The sequence below is a fragment of the Diceros bicornis genome, chromosome 9, assembly GCF_020826845.1.
Source record: "Diceros bicornis minor isolate mBicDic1 chromosome 9, mDicBic1.mat.cur, whole genome shotgun sequence".
NCBI classification, from domain to species: domain Eukaryota; kingdom Metazoa; phylum Chordata; class Mammalia; order Perissodactyla; family Rhinocerotidae; genus Diceros; species Diceros bicornis.
Window position 1 is genome coordinate 41857146 of NC_080748.1, and position 20493 is coordinate 41877638.

Consider the following 20493-nt stretch of genomic DNA (forward strand, 5'->3'; position numbering starts at 1 on the left):
ATCTCACAAGAAAAGCATTCCTCCTACAGAACTTTTAATGTGAAAAGTATTTAGACATCATATACCTTTTTCACTGAAGAACAGACAAAGCAATAAGATAGTAAGAAATTATTCCATATTGGTTGTAGACCACCTCATTAAGTGATACTCTATCTTTTTAAGTTGTATCTTTGATTTTAATAATTTTAAATTTGAGCATCTGAATAAATGAATGACACTTGGAATGTTACTTGATTACTAAACAAGTTGATCTTAGAATTTCTAATCATTTTGATTATTTAAACAGCGTTTGTGTCCTAAGAAAACTCTCAAAAATGACAAGAGGAAATGTATCAAGATCATGAGCTATAAAATCAAAATACTTAGTGAGAAAATGAGACCACCATTCCTGTCACATTCTCCTCTAAAAGGTAACCAGGCAAGAAGTGAACCTCAGGGGAGATACATTTTGTCAACTGTAAAATACCCCCCAATCTTAAATTACAATTAACTTGGGAAAAAAGCAAAATATAACTGAGCTTCCTATAAAAATGGTCCAAGAGATGACACATGTGCACCACAATCAAATGTACCCTCAAGAAAAAATGAATTTAATTCCATAGAAAGTACGACCTCCGCAATTTCAGGATACTCTAACAGTAGTGAGCATGTGTTCTAAGAGGAAGTAGCCTGCATGGCTACCTGCAGACATGCCCAGAGACTCAAAGTTCTGCAGAGGCCCATTGAGACTCCCCAGGAAAGGGGGTGCCAGACATATTAACATAAGTGTCTAGTTCATGCTGCATTAGATATTCCCTATCTTCCTGGAGCTTCCAGTCTATCACATTAATTCAATGGATAACTACATGAAGTATGAGGACAGTAAAGATAGGAAAAGCATATGATGCTATGGGCACACATCCCATTATCTTCATAGTGGATCGTCCAACAAACCAAGTAAGCAACTCTCTATCATTTGGCTGCCTATATAGACTAGCCTACAAAGAGAGAAGAGAAAACAAGAATTTTTTCCTTAATAATATTTCTGATGGTGAATTATTAAAGCAAATTTGGAATTTTATACGTTAGTCCCTATTAGCTTAGATTGTATACCTGCTCATGAAACGCACACTGATTCTTAGCATGTTGACCAATCCAGGTTATGAGCCTTCAAGATCCCTATCACAAGTGGATAATCATGAATCACAAAGACAATATTGTCTCAAGGGGATCTATCTTATCCAGATGACACATGATCTCCATGCATGTCTTTATGCCCTTTTCCTCCAAGTGCAACACATAAAAGGCAGAGCTAGCACACACCATATCTTATTCAGGGCCCTTGAGCACTAACCCAACAGGCAAAGAGGGTGGCAATGCTGAGGTCAAAACAGCAAATTCAAACTAAATGTGGTTAAATGGAGGATGAGAGCTGGTTAGTGGTACAAGACTAGAAGAACAAGCACAGGCAAGAACAAGAAAGGGTTGAAGTAGGCAAGACGGAAGTCAACATGAACTTTGGGGAACTGCAATGGTTACTGCAAATTTGTGTGTGCTCCCAGAACACCCCTGAATGAGTATGATAGATTCAGTTATAAGACATAGAATAGAATGGGTAATTTAAAATATGAAGGACATTTAAAATTGGGAGGCAGGAGTATAATTTTTAGAAGAAAACTAAAAAAAGAAATTTTAAGTTAAAAATTTATTTTAAAAAAGACACCAAACCCAGAAAGTTTTATAGTTCTTGAAAATAACAAGTCAGCATGTAATTTGTTCATTGTGTAAAAATATTTGAGTAGAAAAATGAAGGCACGTTTATCAATTTTATGTCATGAATCTAGCATAGCTAAAATGTGATAAAATCAAAACAAAAATGAGAAACCAAACCAACTTCATTTGTGAATATGAGGCAAAATTTTCAAGTGAAATATTAATACTTTAATTTGTACCTTATTGATATTGCTGATTCATATATTAGAAATAAAATATTAATACATTAATCTGTTAGACATTAAGTGAATATAACAAATATGAGGTACTAGCACCATGGACATGCTTATGATAAACATTTATTGGCTTAGTGGCATACATGATTGCCTTTTTTAAATTGAAGGGGTGAGTAATCTAAAATTTTTGGATAATACTGACCTAAAATATAGGAAATAAGCCAGAAGCTTCTGGTAACCATCTAGATATACTAGGAAAGAACCTGCATGAATGAAGCCAAGACACAGTTAAGCAGTGCTAAGAGATATATGAAGACTGGGTCCTTAACTCATCTGAGAACCTAGATCTAGGGCTGCCTGAAGTCAATACACCCAGGGCTACTCAGATGCACGAGCCAATGTGTTCCTGTTTTTCTTTGAGTCAGTTTGAGTTGAGTTAGTCATTTCTAACAGAGAGTAGTTACAATTAAGCAAGGGAAAAAATACAACAAGTTACAGAAAATTGTATTTTTGTGGCCCCATTGCAGAGAGAAAAGGAAGAAAATAATAAAGTTCACCAAAGTGAGACTTCTTTCAGGTGCTGGAAATAGACATCCAAGATCAGGCTTTCCATTATTCTGTAACATATACCGTCATGTGCCACATAAAAATGTTTCAGTCAACAATGAACCGCATAAACAATGGTGGTCCCATAAGAGTAAAATTACTATCGTAAAGCCTAGGTGTGTAGTAGGCTACACCATCTAGGTTTGTGTAAGTACACTCTATGATATTCGCACAATGACAAAATCACCTAACGATGCACTTCTCAGAACGTATCCCTGTCGTTAAGCAACACATGGCTGTAGTGAAGCCCAAAGCATGTTGTAGGCTACACATAGTTACTCCTATGAATTGAATTCTGTGAATACCAAGAGTTGATTCTTTGCACCCCAAACTGTTTATGAACTGTGATAATATCTGTTATTGTTAATACAATCACATGAGAATGAAAAAACAGAGTTGTTTCTCTGATAAATTAATGCTTAGAAAAGATTAAGGTGAGTTGCTTAAAAAAATTTTTTCAAATTAAGTATGGGCAAGATAAATGAAAAGATTACACCGTTAAAATCATACAAATCTTTTATAAATCTGAACTGAGACTGCTTTACAAGTGTAAATTCTTGGTGAAATTAAAATATATGAATGGCAGTCACAGATAATGCTTCATGGATATGTCCTACGCAGGAAAAACCAAAGTGGGAGCCACTCTGACTCCAAGAAAAGGGCTTTGGTTCTATATCCTAAGATTGGTGTGTGAATATGTATTTTTATGTTTTAAGTAGAAAAAAATACTATATATATATTTTATGATGTCCAGCTTTAGGAATTTTTTACTCAACTTTTTATTCCAGTATGAATCAGATTTAAGAATTCCTCAGCTGTACCATTCATTCACCCAGTCCCATTTTATACTGTTCTTTAAACTTTAATAAGAAGACTTGAACTGAAAAGACTTAAGATATCAAGATAACTTACGAGACTTGAATCATTGCCCTACTTCCCATCCCAGACATTCCCATACAAAACTCCTAAATTTTATTATTTATTAAACTAAGTCTGAGAGAGAGAGAATGATTTTCTGAAATTACAAAGCTAGAAGTAACAAAGCTGGATTCTCAACGTCGAAAAACAAAGCATAGTCTGCCATGATGAGTAAAATAAGCTTTCATAAAATATTGTAGAACAGAGTGTTAATTCACACCATCTATAAAAAATAAGGTATTCTTTGTTCTTATTTCAAATCATTAATGTTACTATACTTCAAGTAACATTTCAGTAATTTTCTTAGTATTTAAAAACAGTATCTAAATACAATTACTCACCAATTTTGCATTTTACCACTATATATATATAAGAAAGTCTTAATGTCCATAACATTTTACAATGTGTTACAGAAATTGATGAGTTTAATTACTTAATGTGCACGGATCAATGTGAAATAAATTGAAAATGAACACACCGTACACTCTACTTAATCTTGTTATAGTCTTGTTTCAGAATTCGCTTTCTAATTTGCAACCCAGTAGGTTATATTTTAAAATAATAAATAGAAAAACATTCTTTCATATTTCAGCAGTTTAAAGCCAAAACAAGTACAGGTAGGTAGAGTTCTATGAGTCAAAAGGTCTGACCTCAGGGAAAGAAAGGTCCTTTGCTTTTATTATCTAAGCCAACTCATTCGACTTGTTCTACTTATTTTTTTCTTCTTAAAAAATGGGGATGAAACAACATTATACTTCCTCTCTGTCTCTAGAATAATTTTTAAGTGAATTATAGGCACAAAAGATAGACAAATTGGTAGACAAATGAAACAATGAAGGAAATAATCATTCAAAGTCAATTCCAGTTGGTTAAGGATGGCACAAACTACATATTTAAGATGACTAATACATTTTCATTCAAAGTAATACAGGTATCTGCATAAGGGGGTCACACATCACTTTTCACGTTGCTAAATCATTTTAAAACACAAGGTGACAGAAACTCTCAGATGCCTATGAACTCCATTTACATGGAGTACATCACTATAATTTTTTAAAATGCATTCATATTCAAATCTGAGAAACATGATTCTGAACTCATCAGGCCTGTTTAATTGCACCAACATCTGCAATCAATTTAAATTCTTTAAGATAGTCTTTCACAGAGCTTGAAGTGATTTCATGCTGCGATAGATTTAACACACTCACTAATTTATAGACACACACAAGCAGATGAGACCTATTTTTCCAGGGGTGGGGTAAAATACTGAAGGACAGTCTGAATTTTCCAACTATCAATGGGATATAAAAAAGGATACATTCTGCATAACTTATTGAAATTATATGAGAAGATGATACACTGCACAAACGATATAGAAATTAAGACTAAAACTAGTGTTTTATTTAAATCTATTTGTAGGTCATGGACCATTAAGAGGTTTGATGAAAGTTTACGGGTGAAATAAATAGCAAAACTTAAAGCTATCAGTTAAAGCTACATAGAAAAATGTCATTACTTAATATATCATTTTCTCCCCTGAAAGTCAAGGAGGGGGTTGGAGGCAAGCGACAGGAAGAATGCTAATAATCCAGAATTGCTTTTTAACCAAAGACGTAAATTGGCATAAAATAAAAATATGAAATGCAAAATCAGAAGTAGATCTGGGCAGTTGGCAGCAGCAGTACAGTTTTTGAAACTCCCTGGATCCTCACAGAAAAACAAACAAATAGCAAAACCAAAAACCCAACAATATTGAGCAACAAGGTGTCTCCATGATCCTCAAAATACAAGGAGTTGGAGACAAACCACTAACAGCCACAAGATCTGCATACAGTATCAACGCCTGTACTTATTTTGGCTTTAGACTATTGAAATATGAAGAGAAAGCAACAAGGTGTCTAATGAACGTGAAAACAGGAGAAACCCCAAATAGCCCAAACGTATTCGTTAGAGATCACAGTAGGTCAATTTGAGAACAGCAGCTGAAACTAGGTGGCCCACTGCAATTGTGAGCGAGTGCAAGAGGCAGGAAAGATCTGGAGATACTGGAGCAGACTATGTCCTATGAACCCCAACACTGAGCTGCCAGGGCTCCCTCCCAGGACATGGACACACCCTGAGGAGGATGCGCTGAGAGTGAAATCAAGATTGAGCAAACCATTCCTACAGAGGATGAAAAGACACCACAAAAACAAACCCATAACACAGGTCAAACTGTCACTTACAATTTCAAAAAGAGCTAAGAGACATTAAGAGAATATACGTCATGACAAAAAAATACCTAAAGCAGAATTGGAAAAATTCAAATGAGGTGAGAGAACTCAGGAGGAAAAAAAGGAAATTAAATAAAAAAATCATTTCAGATTTAGAACAGTTTCTAGAACACTAACCTAGGAGGAATATAACAAAAAACATAATAACAGACTCAGAGATGAAATAAAATAAAATTTTAAAAATCAAAAAGAAATGAAGAATAAGATAAAAAGGATTTGGGCAAAAGTGGCATATTGAAGATATACAAAAATCCAACATACAGATAATAGGATCCCTGAAGAAGAAAACCAAAGCAAGTACATAATGAACGAGTGTAGTGAATATTTTATAATCCCAACTCAGACATCTAGATAAAAAGAGCCAGTAACCTATAAGGAATAAAAATTAGCTATCAGCAGACCTTTTGACAGCAATGCTGTCATGCTTTATGCTAGGAAAAAAAAATGACATATTTAAGATCCTAAGGGAAAAAAGCATGTGAACCAAAGAGTTTATATCCAGTAAAACTGACTGAACAATAAACGGCATATACTGTTATCAACATGCAAAATTCAGGGACTATTGTTCCCATGAGCCCTTCAGAGGAATCTACTTAAGAACAACCCAGACAAAATGACTAGAGAAATATCGACACAAGGACAGATAGCGAGCATTAAAATACAGTTAGAAAAATAGAAGTAAGATTAAATGGGGGCTAAACAGTTATCCATAGACATAAAGGCTAAATGAGGCACAGATAGAAGTATATGCTCAATGTAGATATAGTACAACAACAAAAACAACAGTGAGCGACGAGCACAGCACATGCAAAAGAAATGTTTTAAATATACACACACACTTTTTTTCTTTTGCTCTTGCCTCCACTGAAAAGGGCTACAAACAGTGATTAACCCAATAGCAATAAGCATTCTTGACCCCTGGCACGGTTCTTGAAATACCATTTCCCACTAAAGGAAATGACCTATTGCAGGTCTAGTGCAGGAGAAAAGAGCAGCCTGGGTCATGTTATCTTACCAGGTAGGCATGAAACAATCCAAAACTACTAGGGTCATGCCAAAATGACTAGGAGCCAACTGGACTAGGTCCCACTGGTCAAAGATGGGACAATTTGAGCTTCACTAAGAGTAATTACTGTGATGCATAAATTTCTAATGATATTAAAAATAATTGGACACCTTCAGAGGTTGATAGGGAACCAGGTCACTACCTTGAACCCTGGCAAATAAGGAATCAAGCATTTATCCTCAATTTCCTATATCACAAGGCAATCAGTATTTGAGAGGAAATGTCTCTCTATAAATGTATTCCAACTAGTTAATGAAAATGAAATTATAGAACTTTAATTAGAAACCAGACATGAAGTACCTCCTAATAACACAACATAATACTTACTATGGTCTTGCCAAAGGAATCAAACGTGAGTCTGATCAAGCCTCTGGATCTAGATGCCACTTGGCAGGAAATACAAAGGAAAGAGAAACATGATAACTTGACCATGAGTGTGCTATCAACAATATCGAGACTGGCCCAGGTAAAATAAAGGGATGGATGAGGAATCCGAAGATTAATAAACGTTTAAAGATATTCCAATTTTTTAAATATAAGCAAGAATCAACTATCGTGTCTGGTGATGTATTTTGGGTGATAAAACTATAAAGAAACTCAAGGAAGTGATTCCTATAAAAGTCAAGGTAGTGGTTACTTTTAGGGAAAAAAGGGAGGTCTGAGACTGAGACAGTGTAGATGGAGGCTTTCTAGGGTGGCTGGCAAGCCTCTGTATTGATCTGGGCGGTGTTCTCCTTATGATAATTCATTAAGCTACATATTTGATTTCTGGTGTTTTCTACAACTGTTTTATTATAATAAAAAGGTTTTTAAAAAATCAGAAACCCTGTTTTCTAGGTCTAGCTCCAGGACTAACCGGGAGATGTCTTATCCTCTCCCCGGCCTTTCCTCAGTTACAAAATGTAGAGATGCTCTAAGATATATTCCAGATTTAATGTAAATAAAAAACAACTCAATAACTACAAAAATGTCTTACTAAATGAGAGTATAAGAAAGTCATCCTTCACAAAAATAATGCCAGAAAATGATTTTTAACTCACCAAAACAGTGCAATATAGCTTTCCCAAGAAAAAAAAAAAAAAAAAAAATCAAAAAAAATCTAGTCTAACAGTAAAAATATTCAAGGAGCAATCAAAACATAAGATTGTCTGAATATACTTTTGAACTATTTTGTTTTCATACCTCAATGAATCCCAAGGACAGACTTCCCAGTTTACTAAATCAACCCTGGAAATCTACCCTTTCTGATACCGAAAGGATTTTAAATAATTCTGTTTTACATTGAGGGTAAGGAGCTATACCACCCACACTTATTTTCTTGGGGGTGGGGAGAAAGCATTATATCGTACCAGTTAGGAAACGTAGTAAATCAGGGAAGCATGAAATTAGGAATGAACGCCTTTTGCACATCAAGATGATTAACCCATTAAGAATGTTTTTCAAGTATGTATAGAATTTATTCTATTTAGGAATAAGTAAGAACTGAAAGGATGTCCTCTTAATTCCAAACTAAATCAAGAGGGGTTTAAGTTTACTGCCACCAACTAGGAAGGTGAATCAAGTCCAACAAAGCTTTAAAACCAGGCATACTCTTCTCTTGGCTAATACATGTTCTATTGGCATCTTTTTCCAGAACAGACCAGGTTCTTCTGTTACAGTAGATAACCTTTCCCTTTGATAATTTCTACAAGTGGCCAAGTATCACAGAGAATTTCTTCATAGCTAGAGTATGCCACTTGAACACTCATTTTGACCTCATGCACATGCAAACCAGCTTTGAACCCACAGTGGCTTAATAACAGTTTTATGAGTAAATGTTCACCATGCTTAGCCTTTAAATTCTATCAACTCCTAGTCTTTTGTTGAATTAATGTTATACTAAAAGACATCGAGTGATGAGGTTCACCTTGTACAGCCCAGTAGTTCTCATCCTTGACTGTACACTGAAATCACAAAGAGAGTTTTACTAAACACTGATGCCTGATGCCCCACCTGCAGGAATGCCGACTTAATTGTTAAATGGTAGGGCTCAGACATTGAGATTTTTAAAGTTCCCCAGATGATTCTAACAGATATCAAGGATGAGAGCCATTGTTCCTGGCTACTTTTTTTGCCTCATTTCAGCAATTCCTTTCACCCTTCATTCACTGAAAGACACTTTTACATACAAAGAGACACTTTGTATGAGACACTTTTCTCAATTTTCACTTATTCCTTCAGAACTGTTCCTTCTTTCCAAATTTTCTTACCTCCATCATAATCACATCCCTTTTCTTTCTGGCACTTTCAAAGTTTTCACTACTTTTACAGTTATCAGACATAAGTTTAATTATGCTCATAAAAAATCTAATAAGTAAGCATGAGCAGAGCAAAATATCTTAGACCAAGAAACAACTCAATAACCAAGATGAAAACAACCTCAGATGACCTCTCAAGCCACAACTGGTATAAGCATCACTGACCGTGTCAGGCTCTCAAATTCTAGTAAATTTAACTAGTAAATAACAATGTTTCTATATTTGACAAGTCTTTTTAAAAAGTGCTATAATAAAAAGTATCTTAACTATAAGATTTTTAAAACACCAAAATTATACAATTCTAATTTGAACCTAATATAAATTCTTCCTATAAAAAGAAAAGAAAAGATGACTATTTTCTTCATTATCATCTTCCTGACTAAACAAAAACACAATGCAGTAATAGCAGAGAACATTAAACACCACTGGTGCTGCCCAGAAACAACTCATAACGAAGCTGGATGAATCTGAGCTGTTGGAAGATAATTTTAATTGTATATAAATAAAACCTGTCTTATATAGGCACAAATAGAAATTAAAGTGCCAGATAGATTATTAGGAAATACTGTTAACAAGAAATTGGTTCACTGCCCTGAAGCTCTGAAATTTTCTCCTAGTCAGCAAGCGAGACCTGGAGGCAAACAAGCAAAGTATCATAAGCAAGGGCATTTTTGATAAATAAGTTAAGTGTCTAATACCAAGCACTAGCTACATATTTTCACCAAGGTTTTGTGTTGCAGGGGTGCTTTGATCAAATCCCTAGCCTGAAATATAAGCCCCAAAATAATTCAGGTTAACTATCAAAAATGTGTAAAACTATGTCTTGTTCATCTAAGTTTCTAGTGGTTAAAATATAAGCCTTTTAAATAACAACAACAACAAAAAGAGAGAAAATAAAACAAAAAGAACAACTTGATTTACCTGAATCTGACTATGTTTTCCAAAATTAACATATGAAACTGAACTCTAAGAAAAACAGACACTGGAAGGTATGAAAAAGCCCTCACTGATATTACAATATTAACAAATCAATGCTAAAATAAATCAAACCTAGATTTTTCTACCTAGAGAAAATATACAGAAATATGAGCATATGACTAATATTTTCTTAAAACAGTTCTTTTCTGATCAAGATCTGCCTAGAAGGAGGATACTGCAGAAAACCATTCCCCCATTCTTGAGAACATCATGGCCTACCGAGCTAGAACAAGTGTTACCGTGGTAACACCTTTCAAAATGCTTTCAAACACTATATATACATACACATACACACATTCATGAGAATCTATAATCCTACACTCAGGAATTCAACGTACACTCAGTCATTTCATCCTGCTATTTAAAAAGCTTTTTGTTCGAGTCTTTCTATGTGCCTTTAAAACCATGTTCTATAATACACCTGTTATTTAACTTTCTTACTAAAGAAGACCAAGCAGGAACTACAGAAATACTTAGAGAAGGGTTCAAGTCGTCAAGTTAAACGCTACCCAAACTTTTCTAATAAATGCACTACTTGACTGCAGTCCAGATTGACTATGAAAGAAAAAAAACTAAAGTCAAAGGAAGCTAGTCAACATCCAGGAGCACTAATGAAAGAGGAATTCTGCTTCATTCCCTGGAAAAAGAAATCAAAAAGGAAAAAACTAGGGCCGGCCCCGTGGCTTAGCGGTTAAGTGCGCGCGCTCCCCTGCTGGCGGCCGGGGTTCGGATCCCGGGTGCGCACCGACACACCGCTTCTCCGGACATGCTGAGGCTGCTTCCCACATACAGCAACTAGAAGGATGTGCAGCTATGACATACAACTATCTACTGGGGCTTTGGGGGGAAAAATAAATAAATAAAATCTTTAAAAAAAAAAAAGGAAAAAACTAAACATATATAGGAACTAAAATGCGAGTGCTACTTGCACCTGTGTTACAGATTCCGATAACACATTGCCGGGGGACAGCACGCAGGGAGCCCACGAGAACTTTTTGATTCCAAGCTAGTGAATTCATAAGAATCTGGTAGTATAAATTTTGAAGAGAAATTTTTAAAGCATTTTATCCACACCTAATGATACAGCCAAAAAGACTATGCATTGAGAGGTAGCAGCCTGGTTGTAATCTGTATAGAGGTAAACTGCCTGGACAGTCTCACCATCTCAATACATAAAAAATAATTGGGAGAAAAAGAAAAAGATGACTTCAAAAGCACTGATGAGCCAATGCTTATCTCCATGTCTCTTGGAGACATACAAAGGCATTACATTATATTACATAGCATAAAGAGAAATTTTCCTCAAAACTGTTTCAATTTCTCTCTCTCACTCTCTCCCTGAAACTCTACCTCCCCACAAAGGCCTGGACATCTTTCAGGTCCTTTCCTATCTCTCAAATTTGGCCTTGCTGATTCTCCTCTTCACTCCCTCTGACTCTCTCTCAGCCTCTTCCTTCTTCAGGGGTTTTCTTTCACTTTCTAGGATATAGGATTTGGCCTCTCAAGTATCTGCATTCTCTAGTTGTGTTATCACAGATTACCCTAAAAAAGCCTAAAAGTGCAACAGCAAATAGAAGGTCCTTTCTTCTCAACAGAAGGGTAAGATAGAGTGAATATTTTATTTTCACTAATCCTTTGCAACAGAGGAGGGAAAAATGTATCTTATTGATCTAAATCCTACTCTCTACAGGTATCCTTTTTAACATTCTTTTACTGTGTATAAATTAATCCATGGTTGGCTTTCTGTTAACCCTGTCATGGGAGACTTTCATATTACCCAGACACCATACACCCAGACACGGCTCACCCTGAATACAACTCAAGCATCCATAAGAAATAAACATCAACCTAAACACTGGTATCACAGAAAAATGGGTAGGATACACTCAACCAAAAAGAAAGAGGAAAAGGAAAACTTGGTGAAGGCAGCAACTCTATTAGGATATCTCCTAAGCCTGGTCTGTCCACTCAAAACACAAGAATCTTAACTACAAAAATCATCATTTAATGATATCTGCAGGGGTGCTTTAAGAATTTTAAGGGAAGCAAAGAATTAAAAATAATTAAATCACAATAAAGAACGAGAACTACACTCACAGTTAGGTTAGGCATAATTAAGTACATTTATATAGTAGATTTGTATATTAAATTCTAGTTCCCTTCCCTTTAGAAAATGAGGAAAATTCTTAAGCAATGATAGCTTAAAAGATCCTCTGTTCTGTTCCAGAATTTTCTTCTTCTTACATTGTTCAAGCGCTGTGGGTTTTCTTTCATTTGGACTATGATGTCCATAAGGACCTTCCAGGGTCCTTAGCACTAACTGCAGAATAGTCATACCCTCTAGCTAGTAATCAAACAAAAGTAAAGTCTGTATCATTCTTTTCGTAAGAAGTTTTCTCCAATAAACTTGCTGCTCAACATCTGAGGCAAGTCATTTACCAAGGAATGGCCAACAAGCCTTGTAGTACCTCTCTCAACTACGCTCTGAGTATACTGGGTGAGGGGAGGGTCTCTTAAGATGCTTCTTTGGATGGAAAGAGTAATTTCCAGAGTGAATTAGAGATAAAGCGATTCCCACATAGGCAAAGTGTATCTGGATGGTATATTAGGATGCTTACAGCAGCAAAGCAAAAGCCCACCTTAAAGCAGCTTAAATAAGAAAATGCATGACCTCACATAACAGAAGAGTCTGGAGGTAGGACTGCGTCGGGCCAGACCAGCAGCTCCATGATGATAGCGCCAAGCATCCCATGCCCTTTCACAACCAGGTCGAATGGCAGAGAAAAGTGGCTTCCTGCTCTGGATCCTTTTATGAGGGAGGGAAGCCTTTCCCAGAATCCCCCAGCAGACCTGCCCATCAGATTCTACTGTCTAAACCTGGATCACATATCCATGCCCTAGGAAGTTAGAAAAAGGTGTCTGGCATTTTTACCCTCTAAATACATTTGCTTAATAAAATTTTAATAATCTTTCCTAACTGAAGAAATTCAGTTTTACTATTTGGCTACCTAAAATGAAATTTACTAAGGTCTTGGAAATAACCTAGTTTGATTGATGGTCTCGTTTTTTCCTATTCTAAAACCAAGCTTATCTACTTCAAGGCTAGTTTGAAGGTTAACATTTCTAAAGTATTTTCAAGTCATCAACCGTAGGCATCAGTACTACTTTCCAAAAAATAATATTAATGCTTAACCACAAAAGAGAATCTCAAAGCAAATTCTAAGGCTAAAATGATAAAAGTATATCTGACACAAACTCCCCACATTCTCTCTAGAATAACCTACCCATGAATTTTGATTGTTTTTCTCAGAGAAACTATTTCAGTACTCATTATCCTAAATATACTGGCATGACAAAGTCTGAAATTCTAGAGTTAAAATGTGTTTCTACTTTCAGAGCAACAATAGACAAGTGGTCAGCTTGAACTTTCTACAATGTTAACCATCTGCCAAATTATTCACAAGCCTCCTAGGAAAAGTCATGATCCTCCACACGCTAATTAAATGAGTCAAAGCTTTAATCATACTTTAGATGACTAATCTATTTCAATCCTGGTAATCTAATTATCTAATTCTGGTAAATAAATTCCAACCATAGTCCAAAATGATTAGAGGATTAACATTTAAAATCAGTGAATGCAAACTGAAATAGATCCACTATAATGAAGTGCAAAACGGTTTGTTCTTCTATTAAAAAGTCTCTTTATTATCTCAAAATCAAGAATTAAAATACACTATTATGCCAAGGTTTTCTAAACCAGTTCTAACTAATGTAGTATCTCGTGTAATTATAGTAAGTGAATTCACGATTATTGGATTTAAAATTTACTAACAGGGTAGTCTCTTCTGATGACTCATAAAACAGTTATGCCATCTCCACTCCCCCTGGTTTGTTCTCCACTTCACATTTCACCTCCCACTACACGGTTTGTTTCTGTTACATGTGTGCTATGTTGTTCCATGGGACAGTGACAGACTCTCCTGGGGCTCCATCTCCAGGGCTTAACATAGTGCCTGACATACAGATACTTCATAAAGGGGTACCAAGTGAACGAATGAATGTCTGAGAAATGTAGACTCACTAATAGTAAATTTACATTTTTACTGAAATACATTTATCATTATGGTATAATGATTTCAACAGTAAGAATAATAAAAAATCACAAAGAAAAATAAAAAACAATTGAAAGAGAGCATAAGTGAGGCCATCTTGTTACCCTAAATGGCCCCAGCCCCTCCTCCGTGTCACTACTCGCTGCTCTGCACGTACTCCAAAAAAAGTCACATGCTCTCCTGATTTATGGCCTCAACTTACATATGTACTTCCCAGTAGCTTGATAAATTAAAAACTTTGTTCTGCGTTTCTCTCCAGGAACAGGCTGACCACAGACGAGAAACACACCTACAAGGTATCCATCACAGCCGACAGAAGAATGGAACAATGGGATGGCTGGAGCCCGTCATACCTGGAGACCAACATCCCTGGACCCCCTCCTTACTGCCCATTTTCCCCATATAAGTGCCTCAAGATTCTGTAATCTTTGAAGATGGGTCTTTGAGACATTAGTCACTTGTCTTCCGATTTGCCGGCTAATCTAATTAAACTTCGTTTCTCCATCTCTAACTTGTGATTAACTTGCTTAGATCGCGGCAAGCAGAGCAAGCCCTTTGCTCGGTATCACGACTACTACCACCACCACTGCTACTAATAGAGGCAGCCACCAGTTTCAAAACATCTGTTATGTTCTAATCATGGAATAAACAATTTAATTCTAAAAGCAAACCTATGACGTTGGTATTAGTCCCATCTTAGGGATGAGAAAATTGAGGATCAGAGAGGTAAAATAAGACACTTAAGACCAAATAGAGGATAAATAAGACGATCCAAAACACAAGAGCTCTGACTCCTAGACCCCTAATGCTAATTTGTGATATCTGAGTATCATTAAGGGACAAAAGCAATTTGTATCACAATAGCAGGTACAGAGCCCATTTATATAAAGAGCTAAAAACAGCACAGTACTCAGTGATTTCTACAGCTGAACATCAGGCTGCCAAAACATGAGATATGTTTAAAAATTAAACATCACTTGAATCTTTCTTCCAAAAGAAATACCTCAGAGTCACTGACTGGTCTAGTAGATAAATGGAGTTAAAAGTATAAATAACTTATATTCTTATAACCTGGCCTTAGGTTAAAGTATCCAGTGAAAACTATGGTGTGTTAAGTTATTTTCTTCTAGTCCAACTCTATTTTAAATTGAGCTAACATCATTTTCTACTGTCTTTCTGCCAATCGCTTGTTCATTAGCTTCCGTTTTACATTTTTCAACCCATCCATTTATTCACAATTTTTATATGACTGGTCAAGCTCATTTGTTGTTCCATGAAATAAATGTAATTGATTCTGTGTGCCAGTCATGGTTTCCTAGACATTTAGTCATTACTTCCACCTACACATTTCATGTTTCCCTGGAAAACTGGCAGCCATGTGGAGGCTTAATGCTCCTTTCATATATCTACATTTATAATTTGTTACAAGATAATTTTATCCATAGGGAAACTCACATTAAAGATATGCCTCTAAGCCACTATTATGTATTCTGATGTAGGTAGTTAGAGTAAAATCAGTCTCATTTTTCTATAATACAAACATTATCCCAATTTATAAGAGACATTGGAAATCAATATCTGTCTTAATTCACTAACAAGGAAAGATGTCTGAGAGTGAATAGATCAACCAATCACGGTGTTTCTTAGCAATCTGAGTAGCTAAAAAACAAAAGCAGTTTAAAAGTTTTAAGATGAGAAATATTTTTAAATTAAACAAAATCATACTTGTGCCTTTAATTACACACTCAAAAGCCCTCTGATTACGATTACCCGCAAACTTAAGCACTTCATTAGATAAATGCATTGTTTTCCATCCTACAACAAGTTTCAGCTGTTATTTTTCAACTTGACAGTTTTACTTACTGTCTTGGAAGCAGTATTAATGTACTGCATCACCATTTCTTTTTTGATCCTGAAGTCCTTTTCCCGCAATGGTGCCTTTTTATCTTCATTTAAATTCATATCTTCCTGGAAAACACAATTAAAAAGCCTCATTTTAGAATCTAAGTAAAGCAGCAATTCTACATACACTATGAATGGAAAAATCAATAATTTGTGAGTAAAGCAGCATTAATTGTTTTGGAATGATTTACGTGTAGTTCTGCCTGGAGGAAAGAGAGAGAAAAGAGCTGGAGACACAGAGAAGAAAATATTCTAGATCATTTTAACAAGTAAAAAGCACTTACCAGAAAAACTTTTTAAATTCACAGCAGGCTAGTAAAATTACATTCACGTCACTATAGATAATTAGACAGTTGACAATTTCTGCCTTTCATAAGGTCATTAGGATTCACAATTTCAATTTATATTTATATATGTACACACACACATTTTGTTCCCCAACAGCTGTACCTGAAGCTGTCTTGCCCCATTTTTTTGTGTGTGTGAGGAGGACCAGCCCTGAGCTAACATCCGATGCCAACCCTCCTCTCTTTTCCTGAGGAAGACTGGCCCTGGGCTAACATCTGTGCCCATCTTCCTCTACTTTATATGGGACGCCGCCACAGCACGGCTTAACAAGCAGTGTGTCGGTGCACAGCCAGGATCAGAACCAGTGAACCCCGGGCCGCTGTAGCAGAGTGCACCCACTAAACCACTTGCGCCACCGGGCCAGCCCCTGACTTGCCCCATTTTGAAAGAGCTGCTCCATGTATCATAAAAATGAAAAGGTAAATAAGCCAACCACTCTCCAGAATCTGATAGCTACAAGCATATATCAAATACCTAGTACCAATCCTGGCAAAAGGCAACACATTCTATAGTTTTGTCTCTACTCCTGTCAAAAATATTCATTAACTAGTTAATTTATTCTTTGTTCTAAATCATATAAAAGTTACACTCATAAAAAGAGGTACCATCCAAAAATCCAACATTTCTCAACAGCATCAATCAAAATAAGGGTTTAAGTAATCTGGATCCTGCTACAGGCCTAATTCTGACTAAAAACACAAGTCAAGGCTATCCACATAAATATGTGAATTGTCTACCTGCTAAGGTAGACAAATGGCTGAAGGAGAAGGAAGGTATGTATAAACTCTATATCCACTCAGAATCAGGTCCATAAAAATCAGGACTTTAGATCACCTATGGAGCCCAGCAGGTTAAATTTCTTCCAAGTTTTATAAGGGTGCTACAATTCATCAGTCACTGTAGTTTATGCCTTTAGCTGACTCAGTTTTTGGCTACCAATCCCTTCAAGCACTTAAAAGTCAAAATTCCCTTCATTTCACCTTGATATAAATATTTAAGATCTGAGAAGTTGTTCCATCTGACATTCCAATAAAAGGTAGTAATTAGTAATGTCACTCTCGGCTGTTCTGGTTAATAAATATCCTATTTTGTGAATAATGGTTCGTTTTGTTTCATTTTTCTCTCTAAACCAGTGATTCCCAATAGGCTTTAACACCAGTTAGGAAGGATTTTGGAAATGTCTTGGGGCATTTTGGTTGTCAATGGTCACGGAGGCAATGCTACCAGTATTTACAGAGGAAAGATGTGCTAAAACTTCTAACACAAGGGCTAGTCCTATGCAAGAGGAAACTGTCCTGTGTCCCACAGAGAGATGCACATATCTTACAGAGATATGTGTACAGAGAATGATAATTATCTAAGCCTAGCCTCTAATTCAATGGAATTAGACGTAAAATTAAATGAATATGTAAATTGTTACATATTAAATACTTTGTATTGCATGGTTTTAATATACATTGAATCTTCAAGAATCTAATCACTCTGTAAATTATAATTACGCTGTGTTTTCTTTTCTTTTTTTATGCTTTACCATCAGTCGTGCTCCATTTCTGAAATGTAGGTATCCAGGACAACCACTTGTAGTATTTGAATCACCAGAACAGTATACCTATATCAACCTACACTGTTAGCTGTTGTACTCACGGTGGCATGAGGCCAAGATTCAAGAACGTGACTTTATTGTATTTCTTGAGTAGACATGGCCAATTGTTTATTTTGAAACACATTGTTTTATTATATAGTACAGTAAGGCATTTTGTTGGCTTTTTTAATTATGAGTGTAGATAGCTTATCTATAAAGAATTTCACTGCAAGAAAGTAATGGGGAAGTCAGGGAATAATTGTTATAAAAGACGGGGAGACCTAAGAGCACGTAGAACCTCTGTTTTAAATTATTCACTATGTTTTTATTTTCTAATGGCCAGATATGACCCAACCTCTTTAACCAGCAAATTAAAATACTTAACAGATACAGAATACTAAAAAACAGAAAGCCCATTAGTTGTGGCTCAAATCAAAATAAAATTTCAAGGTGAACAGTTCAAAGAAAAAAAAAGACTACTGCTTTCTTTTTGGAAATGCATCTTCAAGATGACATGAGCCCATACACAAAAGTGGTATATTTGGAATTAAGGGAGAGACCCAGAGTTCTCCCAACCTCCTTCCTCTGGCTTGTCTAAACATTGCACTCATCTTCATGACAAAAGCATGAAGGCAGTCCCTGTTTAAAAATGAAAAGGAAACAGAGAAGAAATGACACTACCAAGAAGTTTGGAGTCAACTACATAATACCACAAACCTTTCAGGAGCACTGAGTAGGCATGTAACTTATCTAACATGTGGTCATTCTCTGTATGTCCAGGAGGAAATGGCACTGGAAAGAGTAAGAAAAACTCTGCCTTTTATAAAAGGAAAAGGAGAAATATGGGAGCAATGGAAAGAAAAAATACATACATATGTATGTGTGTATAAAGGTTGTAGTATTTTTAGAATAGATTTTGAATCTCTAATATAAAGGGCTAAAAGAAGAAAATCCTATGAGACATTGGTACTAACTTCTAGGGGTCACAAAATCCTTGGGAAATGTATTGGAAACTTCTTCCTAGAAAATGCACATCCATGTTTCAATTCAAAAGGAGCTAAGCTAAGCATCTTCCAAGGCTATCTAAGAAACTGGAGTTGGGGGCCTCGGGGAAGCCAAGTAACTTCATTTAATAACCCCTTGCGTTAAGAGAAAAATCTTCAACATGAGAGTCTGAATGTCACCAAGTCTAAGCTCCATAAATGAAATGACTTTTCAGAGCTAGTTGGTTATTAGAAACTCGAGAACTGGAGTCTAGACCCCTAGTCTAGTGCAATTTCCAGGAAATTATAACAGGTCCCTTGTGAGCAAGTTATCAATTTTCACGTTACTTGGTTTACATCTGCTCAAAATGATCATATCGTATCTCCATTGTCTTAGGTCAGGTTTCCTAGAGGCAGAGCCTGAGACAGGGATTCAGGTGCAGATAGTTAGTGGAGAGGATGCTCTCAGGATAAGAGGAGTGCGAGAAGTAAGACAGGGCAGAGGGAAGAGACAATTAAAAAGGTGGCCTCAGCTGGATTCTCACTTCAGCCTGAATTGCACTGCTATCAGTAGCACCTGGAGAGAGAGGCCAGACTCGACCCCCTCAAATCAATCAGCCCTTAGCTGCAGGACCCTAGTTCCCTCAGGCCAAACCTGTGGATAAGGGGGACAGCAGTGAGCCACTAGGAGCTAACACTCATCACCTGGGGTATGTGTGTAGCAGCCTAGTGAAGGGGGCCTTGGAGGGGCACCAACAGCATCCACTACAACATTTGAAAATAACTTATTTTATATCATAATAAGGCTTCTTTCTAAACTGAACTGAATAATACAGAAACCCGCATATTTGGCCTAAACAAGCAACATAAACCACCGTATATTAACCAATTCTTCTATTCAAACATAGGTCAAGACGTCTACCACACTGCATAGGCACAAAATGATACTGCAGCTACCAATTGTAAAATAGCCCTGAAATGCAATTTACTTCAATATATCAATATATATGTATGCAATTCATGAAATATCTATTATAAATAAAATACTGAACAGAAAATACATAGAACACCATTAAATAAGGCCTGATGAGTAATTTGAATGAAGCTAATATTTCAGTGGATATGAGATAAATAGTCTTAAAATGGAAAAACCTTATCATTTGGCTATTTAGCTGAATACCTCATTCAAAAATATTATATGAGTAGTCATCAAATCAAAACTTTAGTTTCTGCCTGTCTGAAGAGTAATTATTGTTTTGATTGTAAAAGTTGTATTAATACTTTAGCAACATACATTATACATTAATTCATGTATAGCCCTACCTTCATATACATGTTTAGACACAATTTTGCCTGGGGAAATTGGGAGTTGCAACACCAAAAAGTAATTTTCCTTTAGTTAATTACTTTCTAATTAAAAAATGTACCTAAATTGAATCACTGCGCTGTTTTGCTGTGTGAGTCTGCTGGCACTAGGGACAGATTTTAGAAATAGAGAGA

General features: G+C 36.0%; 1 protein-coding gene across 2 annotated transcripts in view; it reads right to left on the minus strand.

Annotated features, from left to right (window-relative positions):
• The window catches only part of DIAPH3 (diaphanous related formin 3), a 486334-nt gene that overhangs the window by 397156 nt on the left and 68685 nt on the right, over positions 1–20493 (minus strand). For both annotated transcript variants that reach the window (XM_058548276.1, XM_058548275.1), the window contains one exon: positions 16042–16146. In XM_058548276.1, coding sequence (XP_058404259.1) covers positions 16042–16146 — 105 coding nt within the window. The remainder of the gene's footprint in view (positions 1–16041; positions 16147–20493) is intronic.